The sequence below is a fragment of the Patella vulgata genome, chromosome 4 (assembly GCF_932274485.2).
Source record: "Patella vulgata chromosome 4, xgPatVulg1.2, whole genome shotgun sequence".
Taxonomy (NCBI): domain Eukaryota; kingdom Metazoa; phylum Mollusca; class Gastropoda; family Patellidae; genus Patella; species Patella vulgata.
The window spans coordinates 64913662-64931609 of record NC_065882.2 but is presented as its reverse complement, the minus strand read 5'-3'; the positions used below and the strand labels follow the sequence as shown (position 1 = coordinate 64931609).

The 17948-nt window shown below is 32.9% G+C and overlaps 1 protein-coding gene across 5 annotated transcripts in view; it reads right to left on the bottom strand.

Moving 5' to 3' along the window:
* Positions 1-17948, bottom strand: part of LOC126818786 (phosphatase and actin regulator 4B) — a 62869-nt gene that overhangs the window by 13248 nt on the left and 31673 nt on the right. For 3 of the 5 annotated variants that reach the window (XM_050546351.2, XM_050546353.1, XM_050546352.2), the window contains exon 3: positions 17394-17501. In XM_050546351.2, the coding sequence (XP_050402308.1) occupies positions 17394-17501 (108 nt within the window). Of the gene's footprint in view, positions 1-2068; positions 2224-11559; positions 11705-17393; positions 17502-17948 lie in introns of those variants that run through there. The other 2 variants (XM_050546355.2, XM_050546354.2) reach the window with 2 other exon arrangements.

Genomic DNA, 17948 nt, shown 5'->3' with positions numbered 1-17948 from the left:
TCTATGGTTATCATAACCTATTAACACATATTATCCTCTCACCTATTTTTTCAACATTAACCCATTAACCACTTAATCTAAACAGTTACTGCTGCCAAAAATGTCAGCATACTGGTGGTTATTTATGATTTTAATTTAGCCAAGTTAATTCTGTGTTTGCTTTATTACAGACTTCATAAAAATTCCTTAGTTATAATCCATGCCAGATATGTTTAAACAAATGGGTTGATTTTGAGCAAACTCTGGCAGCCATCAGAAGTAAGATAAAGTCTTGGCTGGTGTGTGCTTTTGTTCCGATTTTATCTTCTATCCAGAATCATTATCTTCTGATATACTCATTTAAATTACCACTTCATTTGCTGGTAACTATAAGTAGTGATGGGTGTCATGCTTTAACAGTATATGCATACTTGTTTAGAAGTGCAGAACGGAGGGCCCGAAAAGGACAGCTGTCTAGTCCTTTGGATGAGACGGAAAACCAAGGCCCCGTGTATACATTGGAATGCATGTAAAAGATCCCTTGGCAGTTGGAATTCGATATAAGAGTAGGCGATAGTGCCGCTGCCCGGGCAAACTTTCTCCTCATAGCACACTGTATGGCGTATGCCCGTCTTCATTAGCCCAGTATAGGAGCAGAACAGTAGGATGTTAAACCCCATTTTATTTCATTCGTTTAGAACACCTGATATCACTTCTTATTTGAGTAGCTTACAGAGCTAATAAATTATTATTTGGGTTTCTTTTCCCCACCTATTTGTTCAGATGATAAAGTTTACCAAGAAATTTCTAACCAGCTGAATGAAAGTTTAAAAGGACCTGCTTGCCAAATCAAAATGAGAAATTCGGAAACTTTAAAAAATCCTCAACCAGAGATAAAAAATATTTCTTAATAGCATACTGTGTAATATGATGACTCATTATAGCAATTAACAATGACATTTTATTGCTCATAGTATTACTAAGAAAACATGGCAAACAATTTTATCTACGAAAATATATAAATACAATTGAGTACATAAATCCATCTGTTGTATTCATTATTTCATAATAAAATTACAATATCTTAAGATGTGAATACATATATTATTGTTTACATAATGACAGATCTCAGAGCAGTCATGCAAATGAAACATATGTTTTGAATATTGTTGGGTACATCTGATTCAGTGCCATTGGTATGTGTTCCTAACATACTCTAACCTTTAACATGCAATATGCTTACATATTGTTACAATTCTATACCTATTTTAAGCAATTTGTTGACTTTCAATTTCTAGTAAGATTTCTTTTTGTCAAATTTTTAAGAGAAGTTCATAAAAATGTAATCCAATATGTTGACTGTGTAATTAAAAAAAATATCTAAAATCAACTAAAAGTTATCTAATTTATGTAATAACCATATTCAAATAAAATTTGTGTGATTTACGTCATTAAAATGGCTAAACTGAACTAAAATTTATTTATGTAATTAAATTGACTAAATTCAAATAAAAAAAATTCTGATTATGTAATTAAAATAGCTCAATTCCACTAAAATTGTGTGATCAACGTCATTAAAAGGGCTAAATTCAACTAAAATTGATCAAATTTATGTTATTTAAATGAGATTGATTGCAATATGAAAATAAATGCTTGAAAAAAATCATTCTATTTGACTTTTAAAACATAAATTTGTAAAAAGAAACTCATAAGTATAAAATCTTTACTAATAAATAAATATTTATCAAATTTCATACCTTTGATCTTATTGTTTTGATTTAAAGAAGATTTGTATGTAAACTATGGAAGCCATGTGAAGCTGATTAATCATGTACATGTATGGCATGGAATGTTGACCAGTAAACGTTATATTAATAACTGTCTGGAGTTCCCATATAACAAACACATACTTTCTTTTAGTAATAAAATACACAGATTGTCAAGAGTGTTAAAATACATTGAATTACGGAGTTAAAATATGTCTGTGAAAGTCACCAAGTTCAATACTAATACTGTAAGCATCCTACATAACTTACAGACAAACCATCTATCTACGTCTAAACACACATCTTACAAGATACTAACATACCTGATACTGGCAATGACCTAACTGTCATCCTTAATCCACATGACAACATGTCTAAAGCCTAATCTCTCAATCACTTCCAACACACTTATCCAATACGCATATTACACGTGCTCAAACGCTTCCCTCTAATCTCTGCATAACGAATAAAAACAATGTGGATCCGTGACCAAATATGTTAGTGAGAAGACTGGCATAGTGCCAGTTAGGTAGTCTGCTTCACTCCAAGTGTGTTGTGTTTTTCTCCAATCACTCTCACTCTCACATTTAATACATTCAGTCTCCCACCAGGTGTATACATGTAGTACAAAGTTCAATATACATGTACTTTAGTTCGGTTCGATACAAAACCAAGGAATTTTCAGATATTAAATTTGCTCTGCATATCTAAAAAAATGATTAAATCAGAAGTCTATATTGCTTCAAAACATTAGGAATACTCTTCGAAACGTATCCAAATAAATTATTAACTTTCTTCCATATTAATATTATAAACATCAAATGAACTTTTAGAAAAATGAATATATCTATATCCAGAAGTTAAATTCCATCAAAAAATTTCCTGACAAATATAACGGAATGGAATGTGGTTTAATGACTAACATCTCATTGACATAATTTTTGGGTTGGTTTTATTTCTATGTTTACTCGTAGGAGGTGGGAGAATTTTGCCCAGACAGCAACTGTTAATGTGTACACGAGTGGACCTCGGTTTTTGGTCCCATCCTAACAACTAGGCATACTTTCCTTGTCAGCCTTGCATGTGTCACCCATATTGGACGCTTACTTTTGGCCCCCAGATCGATTCCCTTGATTTGATATTTGTTATTTATTCCTTGCAATGTCTATGTAGTTTGTCTTGTCCGCTGGTTTGTCTTGTTGGTTTTGTTTTGCATGTAGTGTGGTCCTCCTGCTTACTATTGAGTAAAGGCTGGGCTTGAAAAATCCTCAATGTTCTCGGTCCACGCTGTGACACAAATCATAGACAATTTAGTCCAGAATCCATGGCATGACCAATAGACTACCACACTATGATGTAACTTTAAAAACAATTTGGATTCATGTTGTTTTGGCACATAATGGCATTTGATAAGTTTCATTCATCTACATTCAAAACAATTGCACATCTGATATAAACAATTGCATGGGAGGGATAAAATATTTATTCTTGTAGCCTCCTACCTAATGTTTCTCCTTCTTTCATAAATCTTTTTGCTGCTTAGCGAGCTCAGATAAATATCAAAGCTTAAAGGAGCTAAATCGCTAATATTTGGGACCTAGAAATTGACCCAAATGGGTCGCAACGCATATAATAATGTAATCTGATTGTATATAAACTGATTTACATTCAATTGTCTCCATTTTGACTCTAATTTCAAATCAGTTACGTCCAGCGAAATACGGCATGAGTCACAACCGAATGGCAATTTCTAGCGTCTGATTATTCCAGTCTATTGCAAATGCTCTCCAGATAAGATATGGCATGATCTTTTGACATGAGATGTGGAATATGTCTAGCCTCGTTCTTTCTGGTCACTTGTTACAAATGTCGCTGAAACGAACTATGGTACATACGGCATGAGTCACAACCGAATGGCAATTTCTAGCGTCTGATTATTCCAGTCTATTGCAAATGCTCTCCAGATAAGATATGGCGTGATCTTTTGACATGAGATGTGGAATATGTCTAGCCTCGTTCTTTCTGGTCACTTGTTACAAATGTCGCTGAAACGAACTATGGTACATGATTCGTGTACCAATGGTAAAATGTTTATTTTGTCTTAAATATTTGTTATCAGAAGCCTACCTTTTCCCGGTAAGATCACAACATCAATGCTGATTTAAATAGACAAATAATTTGTGTTTTCAATGTCGAAGACTTTGGATGATATTGAGTTAGAGACTTAGCTACTTTAAGCTGCTTACCCAATGGCTGTAATGTAATGTGAACAGTATGCAGCTGAATCAGTACAGTAAATGAATTCACTAGTTTACTCAAAAGTTATTTGCATGAAATATATTACTGCTTTCTAAACTATTTATTAGTTAATGTGCAAGCCATCTTGTATAAAAGTTGAGGAGTTATCTCTTCTTGCCAGTTTTAGAAACTTGTGTACTTATAGTTTGTTGATAATGTTATTTCTACTAAAGGCCATTACGATTTGCACCTCTCCAACTCCACCCAATACATTAAATTGAATTGGGCTTTATTTTACATAGGAACACAGGAAGGAGAGATTAGAGTGACTGAAACATACAGTTATTTACCAATAAGTTGGCAATAACATTGCAATGTAAGATAACTAAACAAGTTCATACTGAAAATGACTGAAAACAAAAGTATTTCAAGTTGGATCAAAATCTATTCTCTGGAAGTTTTTTGCTTCTAAGAATCAGTAATTAAATTAGGATGGATTAGATGTTTGGCTTTGCGCTAATGACTGATTGTGAAGGTAAATTCCTAGTTTTAATAAAAGAATCCATTCACAAAGATATAGCATTTCAGAGTGTAAATGAATGGATGGATATTTAAAGAGGAATTACAACCTTGGAATTTATTCACAGTTCCCATTATAAATATCTTTCAATGGCAATTTGTTTTACATTTAGGTTCAGATATTTCATCCCAAAATTGCATGTGTTAAATACATATAACCAAATGACCTTGTTATTCCCCTATAACCACTCCTAACCTCCTACTACTGACTAGTCAAAATAAGAAATAGGATAATATAACCCATCTATTAGTCATATGAATGATTTATATCTGTAGGTTTTATTCACAAGATATATTATACACCTTATAGTGTTAATATTAAAATAAACCCTGAAAACATAACTAATGATCACACTTGCAGTTCAATGACCTATTTGTACTTGAGATCACTGATGCATGATGACAAAATACATTACTAAAGCTTGACCAACAAAGCGGACTTCAAATATAATATATACACAAAAGTCCATTGTTGGATAAAGATGTAGCCTTCTCAACTAAATGAGAATTAATATTAGGGTTCCAAAAAGTAAGCATACCCTGTCCTGTGTACCAATCCCGTCTCTCCTTATAGTGAACTAAAGAAATATATTTATCTCCTTAGTCCTTATAGTGAACTAAAGAAATATATTTCTAAGTTGAAACTGGATGAACTAATTTCATGAAGTTACATACTGTCATTCATAAATAATGAATTAAGAAAGAATTGTGGAAGTTCTATGTAGACATTCTTGGACTGTATGACATCCATTGATCTCTAATAAAAGACAGCATCATGTGTAGGTTTAGAAATAGACCTATGATTATCTACCAGTAGGGTGTGTATATTAGTTTATGTACTCAAACCCATAGAAGTCATACTACACAACCAATGCCAAGAGAAATATACTAGAGTCAGAATGAAATTCTACTTGTAGAGGGAGGCAACTCAATTATAGTCTACACACTTGGACAGAAATGTATTCAGAAATGAAATGAAGTTCTGCTCCGAACTGGGCTAATGAAGACGGAAATGTATTCAGACTATTATAGAAAGTATAAATAGAAGTAAAACAGGAAAGGGCAGATTTAAAGTCAGAAATTCAGACATAATGACAGAGGACTAAAACAGTTTTGAAAATTAGAATAAGAGAGAGAGAGAGAAATGGGGTTTAACGTCCACTCGACACAAACTAGGTCATTTTGGGACTAAAATATGGTTCAATTTTATTGCCATAATTCGTTTGCGCGTCGGGGTCTTTAGCAGTGGGAGGAAACCAGAGGACCCGGAGAAAACCCACGAGGTTGGACAGGAGACCCTACTCCTTGTCACGTACAAACGGGGATTTGAAACCACGCCAGTTGACTCAATGACAGGCTTAATGATACAGCGCGCGCATGCTAACCATTCGGCTATCCAACCCCCCGAAGATTAAAATAAAAAAAATCTAGTTTAAGAATTTGGTGAAGATGATAGAATTAGAATTATTGGACTTTTCACTGTTACCAATCTGATGAAAATATGAATATAAAAAGTTTAACAGTATATATAATATATAACTTGACTGAGAACATGCAATATAATGAATTTATTTGAATATAAACAGTATCTGTTTAATATGTAATATAAAGAGTTTGATGTTGAATATGAAATCCAATGCGATCTAAAAGTGGCGAGATTAAATACTGAGCTGTTTGACTCATATTTAAGAAGCATTCTAACCCTAGTACTTAATATTACAAAGCTTTATACACTGATGATAAAGAAAGGTTATATGTTTATAAGAGAACCTAAAGTAAACAAATTTATCTCTGCATTTAAAAACACTGAAGGTGTCTCACATGATTACTGATTTAACATTTTTGATTTTGAACTCAAATATTATATACACAGATCTAAATGTAAATATTAACAGTTAATTTATACACCTAGTATTTCTAATTATTCATAAATAATTACACTGAACCAATTATTCAGTAATGATATAATTGATTTAAACATACATTATGCAAGACCAGAGCTAAATCTGTCTATTGCAGGTCTTTCTTTAGGCCTGAAATGTTATCTAAATTATTAATTAGACATTAATTAACCTATCCAGACCATAATCAATTCTAGATTCTAGATGGCATCGCTAGCCTGCGATCTTTAGTGGATTATGAGCTGATTTACTGCATAACTTTCCTTCACTATTTAACGATTAAATGGATAATCGAGACTATGCTGTTTAATGTACTGACTTTAGTAATGATGAATTTCAATCGCTTAGTTCTCGGTTCATAGTGGATCAATTTGAATGAAATTTTCAGCAAATTGCCTTTACATTATCTAGTTTTTAACTATTATAGGGAGAACTGCCAACTCATTATCGAATCTCCCATAATGTATCTTTAATTATTCAGTAACAATTACACTGAACTAATTATTCAGTAATAATGACAATGATCTAATTATTCTGTAATAATTACATTGATCTAATTATTCAGTAATAATTACACTGATCTAATTAGTTAGTAATAATTACATTGAAAGCTATAAACAGATACATGTAAAGATAACTAGTCAAGTAAGTTAATAGATAATATACCAGTAAGAAGCTTTGTACCAACCATAAGAAGCTTCTTTACCCTTGCTTTTTCCCTTCTGGAAAAGTATACGGCCAGCTAACCTGGCGGACTTGAGGTTCACTAACGGTGTTAGCCGAAATAGTAATATGACCAGTTGACAGAAACTAGAGCACTTCCGGCCAATGAAATTATCCATTAGATGAAGAAATGTCGATGTCCAGGCATCATATACTTAGCCTAAGCTTAATATTTTTTTTGAAAGAGAGTTTCCATGTAGCAAGTGCCTGTCAGTGGCATAATTATGTTAACTATTCCCAAATGATTTTCTGATTGCATGGTAATACTAATTATTCCTGATAATTTATCAAAAGATTACATTTAGAAGTGAACTTAGTAGAATGAGTACAAGTACATAGGTGGTACTACAGTTTGATTATCAATAACATCAGACAGATCTTCATTACACCAATACATATTCATGAAAATTTTGTGAAATCAGAAAGTGAAAATGGATCAATTCTGGACTGAAATATTTGAATTTCAATAATTATCTTCCAAAAAGATGTATTTAGAAATGATAAGAAACCTTAATAAACAGGCAATCCTACTCCTTGAAACTATACTAAACATTTTCCCTTTTGCACTTTGTACGAGGGGTTTTAGAAGTGAGAGGTTATTCCTTGTTACGTACAAAATAAGAAAGTTACTGTCAGGAGCACAAGTATTGGTGAACAGATGGGCAGCAGTGGCAATGACAAGAGAGAGAAATGGGGTTTAACATCCACTTGACATTACAGGACTAACATATGGTTCAATTTTATTTTAATAATTTGATTGCGAGTAGGGGCCTTTAGCAGTGGGAGGACCGAGATTGGACAAGCGAGCCTACTTCTGGTCACGCATAAGAGGGGAATCGAAACCATGTTACTTGCTTATGATTTAATGACAGACCTTATGATTTGACATGCACGCATTCAACAACCATTCGGCAACCCAATCCAATGACAAAAGTGTGTGAGCGTATAAAAGAAATAATCCGATCTAATAATAGTGCAGGTAACATAGATAAAGCAATATTTATTGTTGAGAATTGTTTTACAAAGTTAATATTAAAGCTAGTATTAACACTTACTCCCTTTGTATACATGTTAGACCAGATGTACTTTGATATAGTAGATAATAAAAAAAAAATATGTCATAAAATTTTATAGGTTTAAATATACCTATTGTTGACACTGTATATACACCCTGTTGACAACCTGGTAACTAATAAATGTCTCCTATCTTTTCTTAAAAACTTAAAGCTGTGGATCATCATTTGAATCCCTTGTAAACTAAGAGACACGGTGGCTAAGTGAGTAAGACGATGGCTCATTAGCCTGGAGGTTGTGTTTTCAACCACAATGTTGAAGAAAAGTAATCCTCAAAAAATATCATGCTAAATTTTGATCCAATTGTTCAGAATTTGTAAATATATATGACAAATTAAAAGTTTCACAACATTTGGCATAAGTGTTGTGTAAATCTTTAGGTGGGCTCTTTTGGATCGGACGGAATCTTTTAATGGGACTCTTTTGAATCGGATAGAATAAAAGTCTGGGGATTTTCTACCATTGATAATGATGTTTTATTTAATATCTTAAACATACATTATGCAAAAGCTAAATCTGCCTATTGTAGGTCTTTCTTTAGGTCTGAAATGTTATCTAAATTATTAATTGGATATTAATTAACTTATCCAGACCATAATCAACTCTCAATGCCATCGCTAGCCTGTGATATTTAGTGGATCGGAATACATTTTTTAAAAAAATAATTAAATGTAAAAATGGATAATCGAGACTTTGCTTTTTATTGTACCAACTTTAATAATGATGATCGAGACTAGCCTAAAATTCAAAAGCTAATATATCGGGTTCAGAGTGAAGCAATTTGACTGAAATTTTCAGCATACTCTATTTATGTTATCTATTTTTTTAAACTATTATAGCGAGAACTGTCAACTCTTTATCTAATCTCCCATAATGTATCTTTAATTAAATGTTACATAACCAATTTGAGTACATTTTATGGAAAGATAAAGCCATGAAAATTAGCTGTTGTCCCGAAAATGCAAAAGGAAAAAGTCTTTGACAGAAACTAAACTTGACTAAAGCACTTGAATATGATATTATTCAAAATTAATTAAATTTATTTTCTTAGTGAGAAGGATAATGCCTTTTTAAGTTATAAACTCTAATAGTTTATGTCATGCACAGTTTACAAAATTGGATATGTCAAAATGTTCATCATCTATTTTAATGCATGAACTTAATGACATGACAGACAGGATCGAGACATGATGTCACAGGACAAAATGTCACGGTACAAAATGTCACAGTACAAAATGGTCATTATTTTTGTAATAATGCATTATAGGACAGACTGGATCGAGACATGATGTCACTGGATAAAATGTCACAGGACAAATATCACGGTGCAATAGACCATCAACGAAGAAGCAAATTTCTATCATTGGGATATGGTTACTGAAACAACTCTGACTCTGTCTTAAACAACCCTGTGGTTTCATCAAGGGTGAAAATCAAAATTTGGACTGTTAGTGATTTAGGAATGTTCCAAAGAAAGTCACTGTCAAGTTCAATCCAACTTCATTCCGAACGGCTGAGAAATAAGACAGCAAATCAACTGTCCGCAAGAGAAAATATGAGAAGAAGAGAATGCAAGTGAGCGAAGTGACGCTTAAACTTGTCGTTGCACTGCACCACCGGGTAAAATTACTTCTTTGTGGGCATAATATATGTAATTTGGCTTTAATTCCCAAATTCAGGGAAGACATTTTGTCCAAATAAATTCTGTTAACATTCTTGGCTGACATATCAAAAATTTATGAATCTAGTAATTTTACATGTAGACATGACATTTAGAATACTTTACAGTCATGTACAAGTGTATAATAATACATAGTAGATATATAGTATACATATTGTTCTCTCTTACTGTAATTGGTTAATACAAGTTTCAACTACACCCATAATCATATGTTGTCTATAGGTAGACCTACAAACATGTACAAACAATAGAGATACATACATGCATATCAAAACATTGCACATCTAATAGTAACAGTAATATCATACAGGATGTCGAAATCACTATCATAGGCTCAAATATTTCCTGCTATCTATTTCAGTATACAAAATCATTTTCTAATACATTTTGAGGTTTAAAAACTAAAATTATTCTCTCATATATTTTGAATTTAAAAACTGAAATGAAATGGGGTTTAACGTCCAACTGTTCTGCTCTGAATTGGGCTAATGAAGACGGGCATACACCATACAGTATGCTATGAAGGAAATTTTGCCCGGACAGCGACACTACAGCCTACTCTTATATTGAATTCCAACTGTCATGGATCTTTTACGTGCACGCCAATGTTTTCAATCCATCCAAACAACTAGACAGCTGTCCTTGTCAGGCCCTCCATCCTGCATCACTGACAAGGGGGAACCACGCCAGATAATCTGGATGAACTTTCTTGGCCAAAGCAGGGATCGATCACCAGACTTCTGGGCTAGCGAGCCTGCGTCTTACCTACTTAGCCACCGTGACCTCCGAATTAAAAAACTAAAATTATTCTTTAAAATATTTTGAGGATAAAAATAATATACCATAGTCAATTTGAGGTTTAAAAATTGAAATAATAAGCTTTTTCAAGAGTGGGCCTAGACTGTTCCTCAATCCTTTTTTGTGAATGAAAGCATGTTTATTAAAAGAAGGTTTCTGAAAATAGATCTGATAAAGATGCCTTAAAAAAACAAACAAATTAATTCAACTAAGATTTGTGTATGACTTTCAAGACATTCAATGTTAATAATATGAATATTCTATCACGATATATACCATTTATTTCTAACATTGATTAATTTCTGTTTAAATAATGCATTAAAGACTTAGCCTTTAGAGCCAAATATGGATCAAAGTCATTTTAAAATCTTTCAATGATGAGTCATTTAATTTGAATATTATTTTAGTGTCACCTCAGCTTGCGTCAAAATGGAATTAAGCTAAATATAGAAACTTTTATTTGTTGTTAATCCAAGAGATATAAGCTTGGTTTAACACATAATTTATCATAAATGAAATACTTTGAAAATGTGCCTACAAACATCTGTATCTTTAACAATAAATATTACTATATGTATGAACATTAATGAAACCAACAAACTTTTACTTATATCTACTCTTGACTGCATGTAGATCAACGTAACCAAAAATGTTGTAGATGGGAGACATGCTGAGAACGTGTGGTGGATATAAAGAAAATATATATCTGTGTAAGTATATATATGTAATAGTAAGTAAAACTACCTGTCAAGTAAACTCTATGAACTAGAACCAGGTAAATGAAGAGTTAAATTAATTCATAAGCTTATCCAACTCTTACCTTTTGAGAAGCAGGAACATCCCATACTTTAACATATTCAATCAAATATTATTCTTAATCTTTTTCTTATAATTCACCAATAACAGATAGAAGGGAAATGAGGTCAGTTGCAATCTGCCATAGCAAGTCTAGCATATATCTTACTGAGAACATATACCACCCCTACCCATCTATTAATAGATTGTGTTAAGGTGATCCTATAGCTGCCCAGTCAGTTGTAAAGCTGTGTTTATTCAGCAAGAAATCTTCCTCAATCAAGAGAGATAACTCTATTTAAAGAACCACTTTTTTTTTCAAGACTGGATAATGTTTTTTTTTTCAAGTTAATCCAGTATTTTTATGACAAGGCTAATACAAATTTTAAAAAATTCATAATGAATCAATGGAGATGATTCTTCGGGGATTTTTTTTTTCTTTCATCGACATCATTGACCAGTGGTACTTAACCAGGGGTACGAAGCATCAAGCAGAGAGAGAAAAGGGGTTTAACGTCCTCGTCACAAACTAGCTCATTTCAGGACTAACACATGATTCAATTTTATTTCAACAATTCGCTTGCACGTAGGGTTCTTTAGCAGTGGGAGGAAACTGGAGGACCCGGAGAAAACCCATGAGGTTGGACAGGCGACCCTACTCCTTGTCACATACAATCGGGGAATCAAAACCAGTTGACTCAATGACAGACCATATGATACAGCACGCACATGCTAACCATTCAGCTATCCAATCAAAGCAGGGGGTATGAGATATGGTGTCAAATTCAATACTGTATAGATTATATAATTAGTAATAATTTGATTGTCGGTGTACTGTGTAAGTACTGTTGTACGTCAAGGCTATCTATGTATTCGGTATATTTGTATGTATTCAATGCATTGTATAAATAAACTTACATTGTATTTCATATCAATTTTCATAATTTCATTTATTTCCATAAGTCATTTTAGACAGGGGGTATGGGGAAATATTACGAAAGGTTAAGAAACACTGTCATAGACGATGATGAACACATAAAGAATCTGAAATTATTTTATTGACATCTTTGCCAAACAAAAATGTAACCAAAAATGTAATAAAAAAACTCAAAAACAGGACAGAACTAATCAGATTGAGTTCATATTCCTAGTCATTCTGTCAATAATAGTTTAAACAGGGAAATACATTTCTAACATTTCTCCTAATATCAACTGACTATATGCTGCAGACTAGGCACAGCCCACTGATTAAATGTGAACCCAGTGTGGTATTCAGTGTGCGAAGAATTTTACAAGTTAAAGTGGGGTTGTTACCAAGGCTTCCATTTCAAATTTTGGCTCTGAGTAAGGATCCTTTATAAATAAAATCATTTTTCAAGTTTTTATTTAATATTTATGGTACAGTATCCTGAATTTGTTGGCATGGTGTAAATGGGCATAATGCAGATTATCAATATTACTAATAAATTAAATAAAGACTAACATACGGTTTAATTTTAATTCAATAATTCGCTTGCGCATAGGGGTCTTTAGCAGTGGGAGGAAACCGGAGGACCCGTAGAAAATCCACGAGGTTGGACAGGTGACCCTACTCCTTGTCACGTACAACCGGGGATTCGAAACCACGCCAGTCGACCCAATGACAGACTTTATGATACAGCGCGCGCACGCTAACCATTCAGCCATCCAACCCCCCATAAATTAAATAGCGTTGGAATATAGGATTATCTTAATTTCTTGGTAAGCAAGTTTTAATAATCTATTAAGTATTATTTATTCTAATAATTCAGTCAAGACTGTAATATCGCTTTATACAATTTACTTCGGTCTCTTTCTCCAAACACATTGTTGAGAATATACATAATATGTCTGTGCTAATTTTTAATATGATAGTTAATTGAATTCGAAAACATTTGATTTCCTTCATTTCTGTAGATGAAACTAATCTCTGTCACTGTAATACAGTTGTAGCAGCTTTATTCAAGGAAATTCTTTTGACAAATGCACAATGATCCAAAGGTTTTCAAATAGAGACTGATGAACGATGGACCCATTCCTGATATTTAATAAGATTTTCAATAAGTATTTTGGTCAATTTTTAAGACAAGCAGTTAAGACCGACATACATGGCCAAGTTGGAGCCCACACATCACAATCCCATAAGAAAGTTCAGTTATTTCAAATAAACAATCTAATGAACACTGCCACAATAAAAAAAATCCAAATATAGAATCCGAGACCATACTCAATCACAATCCAACTTATTCTTACTAACAAACATATTAGCTTTACAATGTTCAACTAATTCTAAACCTAACTGCAGGCCATCTGACATTAATTTCTATTGATTTCACATTGCCTATCCTTATTTGACTAAGTTCCAAGCTCTATAATATTTTCCATACAAACCAACACATCCTTCATACAATTTTAGTACATGGATTTGAATACGAGCAACATTTTAAGTAAAATCAACTTGAATCGTACATATATTTAGACAATCTGGTTTATTGCGTCTCTTGTATGGGGGGGGGGGCGGACTGAAAAGTTCTAAGCCCATCTGTGAAAGAACTGTATAATAAAGTCGATGGTTCCATTTATTTTTCTACTCCCCTTTGAGATGTAAGACTTTTGCCAACGATGTTGCAAGGCTTTTTCTTTAGTCACCCTTAAAAAGTCGTCCACGGCTCACATGACGCCATCATTATTAGGAAAATTATGACCAGCTAGTCCCTTTTCCATTTCTGACCAACAAATATCAAAATCTGCTTCAAAACCGCGCAGATTGTTACGGGACATTAGGAATCGGACACGTTTCTGATCTGCAGTCAAGAGCTTTGGCACTGATCCTGTCGAAACTCGTTGGCGATAATGTGCTGTGCCCAATGCTCTCATGAGAGATGCCCACAACACTTGGTAATATGTTGAGTGCTCAATCGTGGATCAGACATCACCATGTCATTTACTACACAGGCTTTCTCTGCCACGCTTAAATTCTGCAGCCCACTTCTTTACTGTGGAAATGGAAGGGGCATCATCTCTTGTGGAGACCATGTCAGCATGTATCTGTGTTGGGGTTAGCCAATGGTTATGTCCATGGGTAGGTTCACAAGATGGTCTGGTATGAGGGCAATAATAACACTAAAGTTGCAGTTCTATGTTTCATTCAATGATTGTACTTCTTGGTAGCTAAAGTTTTTTTTAACCTAATTGATCTATCCTTTTCTAAATTAGAACTTTTCAGGATTGTTTTTACCATTATTTCGATCTAATTATCATAAAATGTCAAATGGTTGTTAATTTTGGTTATCTTCTCTCAATAAAAACTTGTTAAAGACTTATACAAGCAATTACATGTCTAGCGCCAATGAATTAGGACAATAATTATATGATACCATCATAATTACAAAGGTCCTGTTTAATATTTTCCGTATAAAATCTAACATAAGTAACTTCCATCAATATTATACAGTATAAATAACCTTTTAGCTTTCTAAGCCATACAGTAATCAAGTTACAGCAACACCTATGAATGTGGACCTTTAAAGTTTCGTTTAACAAAGCAAGATAAGGAAGTTATGTCAGAAAAGTAAATAGAGTTTTTATCATTTTAAAACAAAGAATCACTATTCATTTATTGGATACATTTTCTCTCATCTACAAAAATTGTTTGGATGAAGATCTTACTTTAACAGACACTTCTTTTGAAGTCTGACATCCTAATTATATGAGGCCAAAACAAAAATTACCTGTGTTTACAGTTACCTGTCAAACTAACCAAAACAAGCCAACAGTGAGGCTGAGGTTCCCCCTCCCCTTAAAAAAGATTGAGCAAAGATTGAGCAATCCAACTGCTTACTTATTCTTCGCTTAGCCTAAACATAAAATGCTAATGATCAAACTTAGTCATGGTTTTGATGTACAGTAGAACTATACACCAAATTTCATTATTCTCCCTTAATTAGAATTAAAGTCAAACATCAATCAATAAAATTCTTTTTGATAGTCAAAATTTGATCGTGTCTGTGGTTGGCTACTCTTAAAGACTTTCCTTCCTTGTATTCACAGTGGGAGATAAATTGCCGAAATTGACGGAATGTGCGGTTAGGTCATTTCTCTCTGTAGACCTTGACTTGCTATTAGGTTTACAAGTTCTATATTTGCGAGTTTTACCACACTACAGGAAGTTGGCAGATAGTTAAGCAAACTATAGCTCATCTAACAAATCTCCACGGAACATGTAATATTATTAAATACATTTTAAGTCATAAATGTCTTCTAGTTCTATGCTTAATATTAATGGGAGTAATTTGATAGTATTTAATTATGATCAACAATAAATTAAATTGCAGTGTCAGTTTACATCAATTTTAAATGAAAGGATGACAACAATGATATTTCTAACGACCAGGAAAAATAAAATTATAAACTACATAATAAACCAATAAAATATTATGTTACTAATTCTGAAGAACCAGTCAATGGCTTTCAATTTGAAGTTTGTGTGTACTGTTGTTCCGTTCTTAAGAATGAAGAGGGCTCTTGCTAGAGTGCTTAAACACTTATTCATAATGTGTGTATATCATAATATACAATGATTTTGGTAACAAATATGTTTGTTTCCTTGTCAATAGTAGTATAAATATGTTTTTCAAACGTTGGTTACATAGTCTGGAACTGGACAGTTGAACACATCTGATTGGTATGATACATATTCAAGTTAGTATCCATTTATGAGGACTTTGACCACATTCCTACACTAGAAACATGACATATAACATTAACAAGTTGACCTATGTGGGTAAATAACATAAATAAATCAAAGTAAATATTAGGGTAAATGTGAAATATGTCAACACAATAACATAATTTATTATATCACTATAACTTATTGTTCTATTACTTCTATATTAGGATATCAACCTTTGTACATTGGAACAATAAGCAATACAGGAATGTTGAAATGAAAATAAGGGAGTGGAAAGGGCATTGGAAAAGTACCATTTACAAATCATGGGCAGATCTTTTTACAAAATACATTGTTTATTTAATATTTTTTAAAAAATTTTCCCTGAAGTATTTATAAGGTTTTGACGACAAAAAATAATAAATAAAATTGTAGATCTATGATCAACCATTATTTGACATTGATAAAATACATCTATATAAACTACAGATCCTTTGTATCCATCAATAATCTTTTTTAAATTTCATACCAGTGCAAGTCTTAAAAACTTTTGTTGCTTACGGGGGGAGGGAGTGTATTTTGAAATCCAATCATTGTAGCAACTTCTATGTCTGTCTGTGCATGTTAAGGTCTTCTGTAAACTGGCGGGGCTCAACATTAGCTGTTCCAGTCACTTGCCCTTCAAACAAATAGTTCAACGATTCTACTTGTACAAAAATAGAAATTGGTTGCTTGAAAGTACAAATTTTACAAAGTTTGCTACAGGTAGGGTGTGTGTATGTTTGTGTATTCTGATACAAATTGAAATGAGGGAAACCTTTCAAGGACACCAGTGTTTCTGCTTACTCTTTGTCAAATTCCTACTGCAAAGGGTTCTTTTACGTGCACACCAACATCTAAATTTCTTGGGCAACACCTTGATTGAATCCAGGACCTTACTAACTGAGCCATCAAGGCTCACATATTCAAAACAAAGGCACAAGGACATTTGGGTATTTTATTAATGGTGTTGATATCAGGTAAAATTTTACGGCTTGATACATCAACAAAGGTAAACAGTGACAATCGCATCGATTAATCCCTGAAATTGGACAACTGTTAATGTGGAGCTCTGATTGGTAATGAAGCAGATAGATAGGTTTGTTGTAGCTGATGAATCTCCTATAACTTACCTATCTTTGGTAAATGGTTAGTTTCAGGTATTTCCTCAGGTTCTTTTAAAACTCCTTTACGTATTAATTCTTCACGACTTGTTCTCATCGATATTTTTCTCTCTAAATCTGAAGAAAAGATTCAAAAAGTTTGTTTTCAATCCAGAGAGAAATGAATAATCAGTCTGTAAATAAGATTCGTGTTCCTTGTGTAAAAAACTAATCAAGACAATATCTTTTAATTATCTACCTGTCATCTAGGAACTATTTTCTTGGTGGATAAACACTATTAAATAACATGTAGCAAGTAAACAAATGGTATAGAAAGTTGTTAATCATTAGTGGAGAAATTGAAGTCACATCTTTGTTGAAATGACTATGAATCAAATGCTAGCCAAGTATAGGTTATATGGAAACTTACAGTGTAATCATGTGGTAATTGTGATTGGGATTAAATGTCCAAACAATTGTTATTAAAATTTGATATGTCCCTATCGTGCACACAGCTTGACAGGGAATATTTGAACCCAAGGCAATAGCAGTGTTCAATACAAATTGTTTGACCAAGTGATTAGC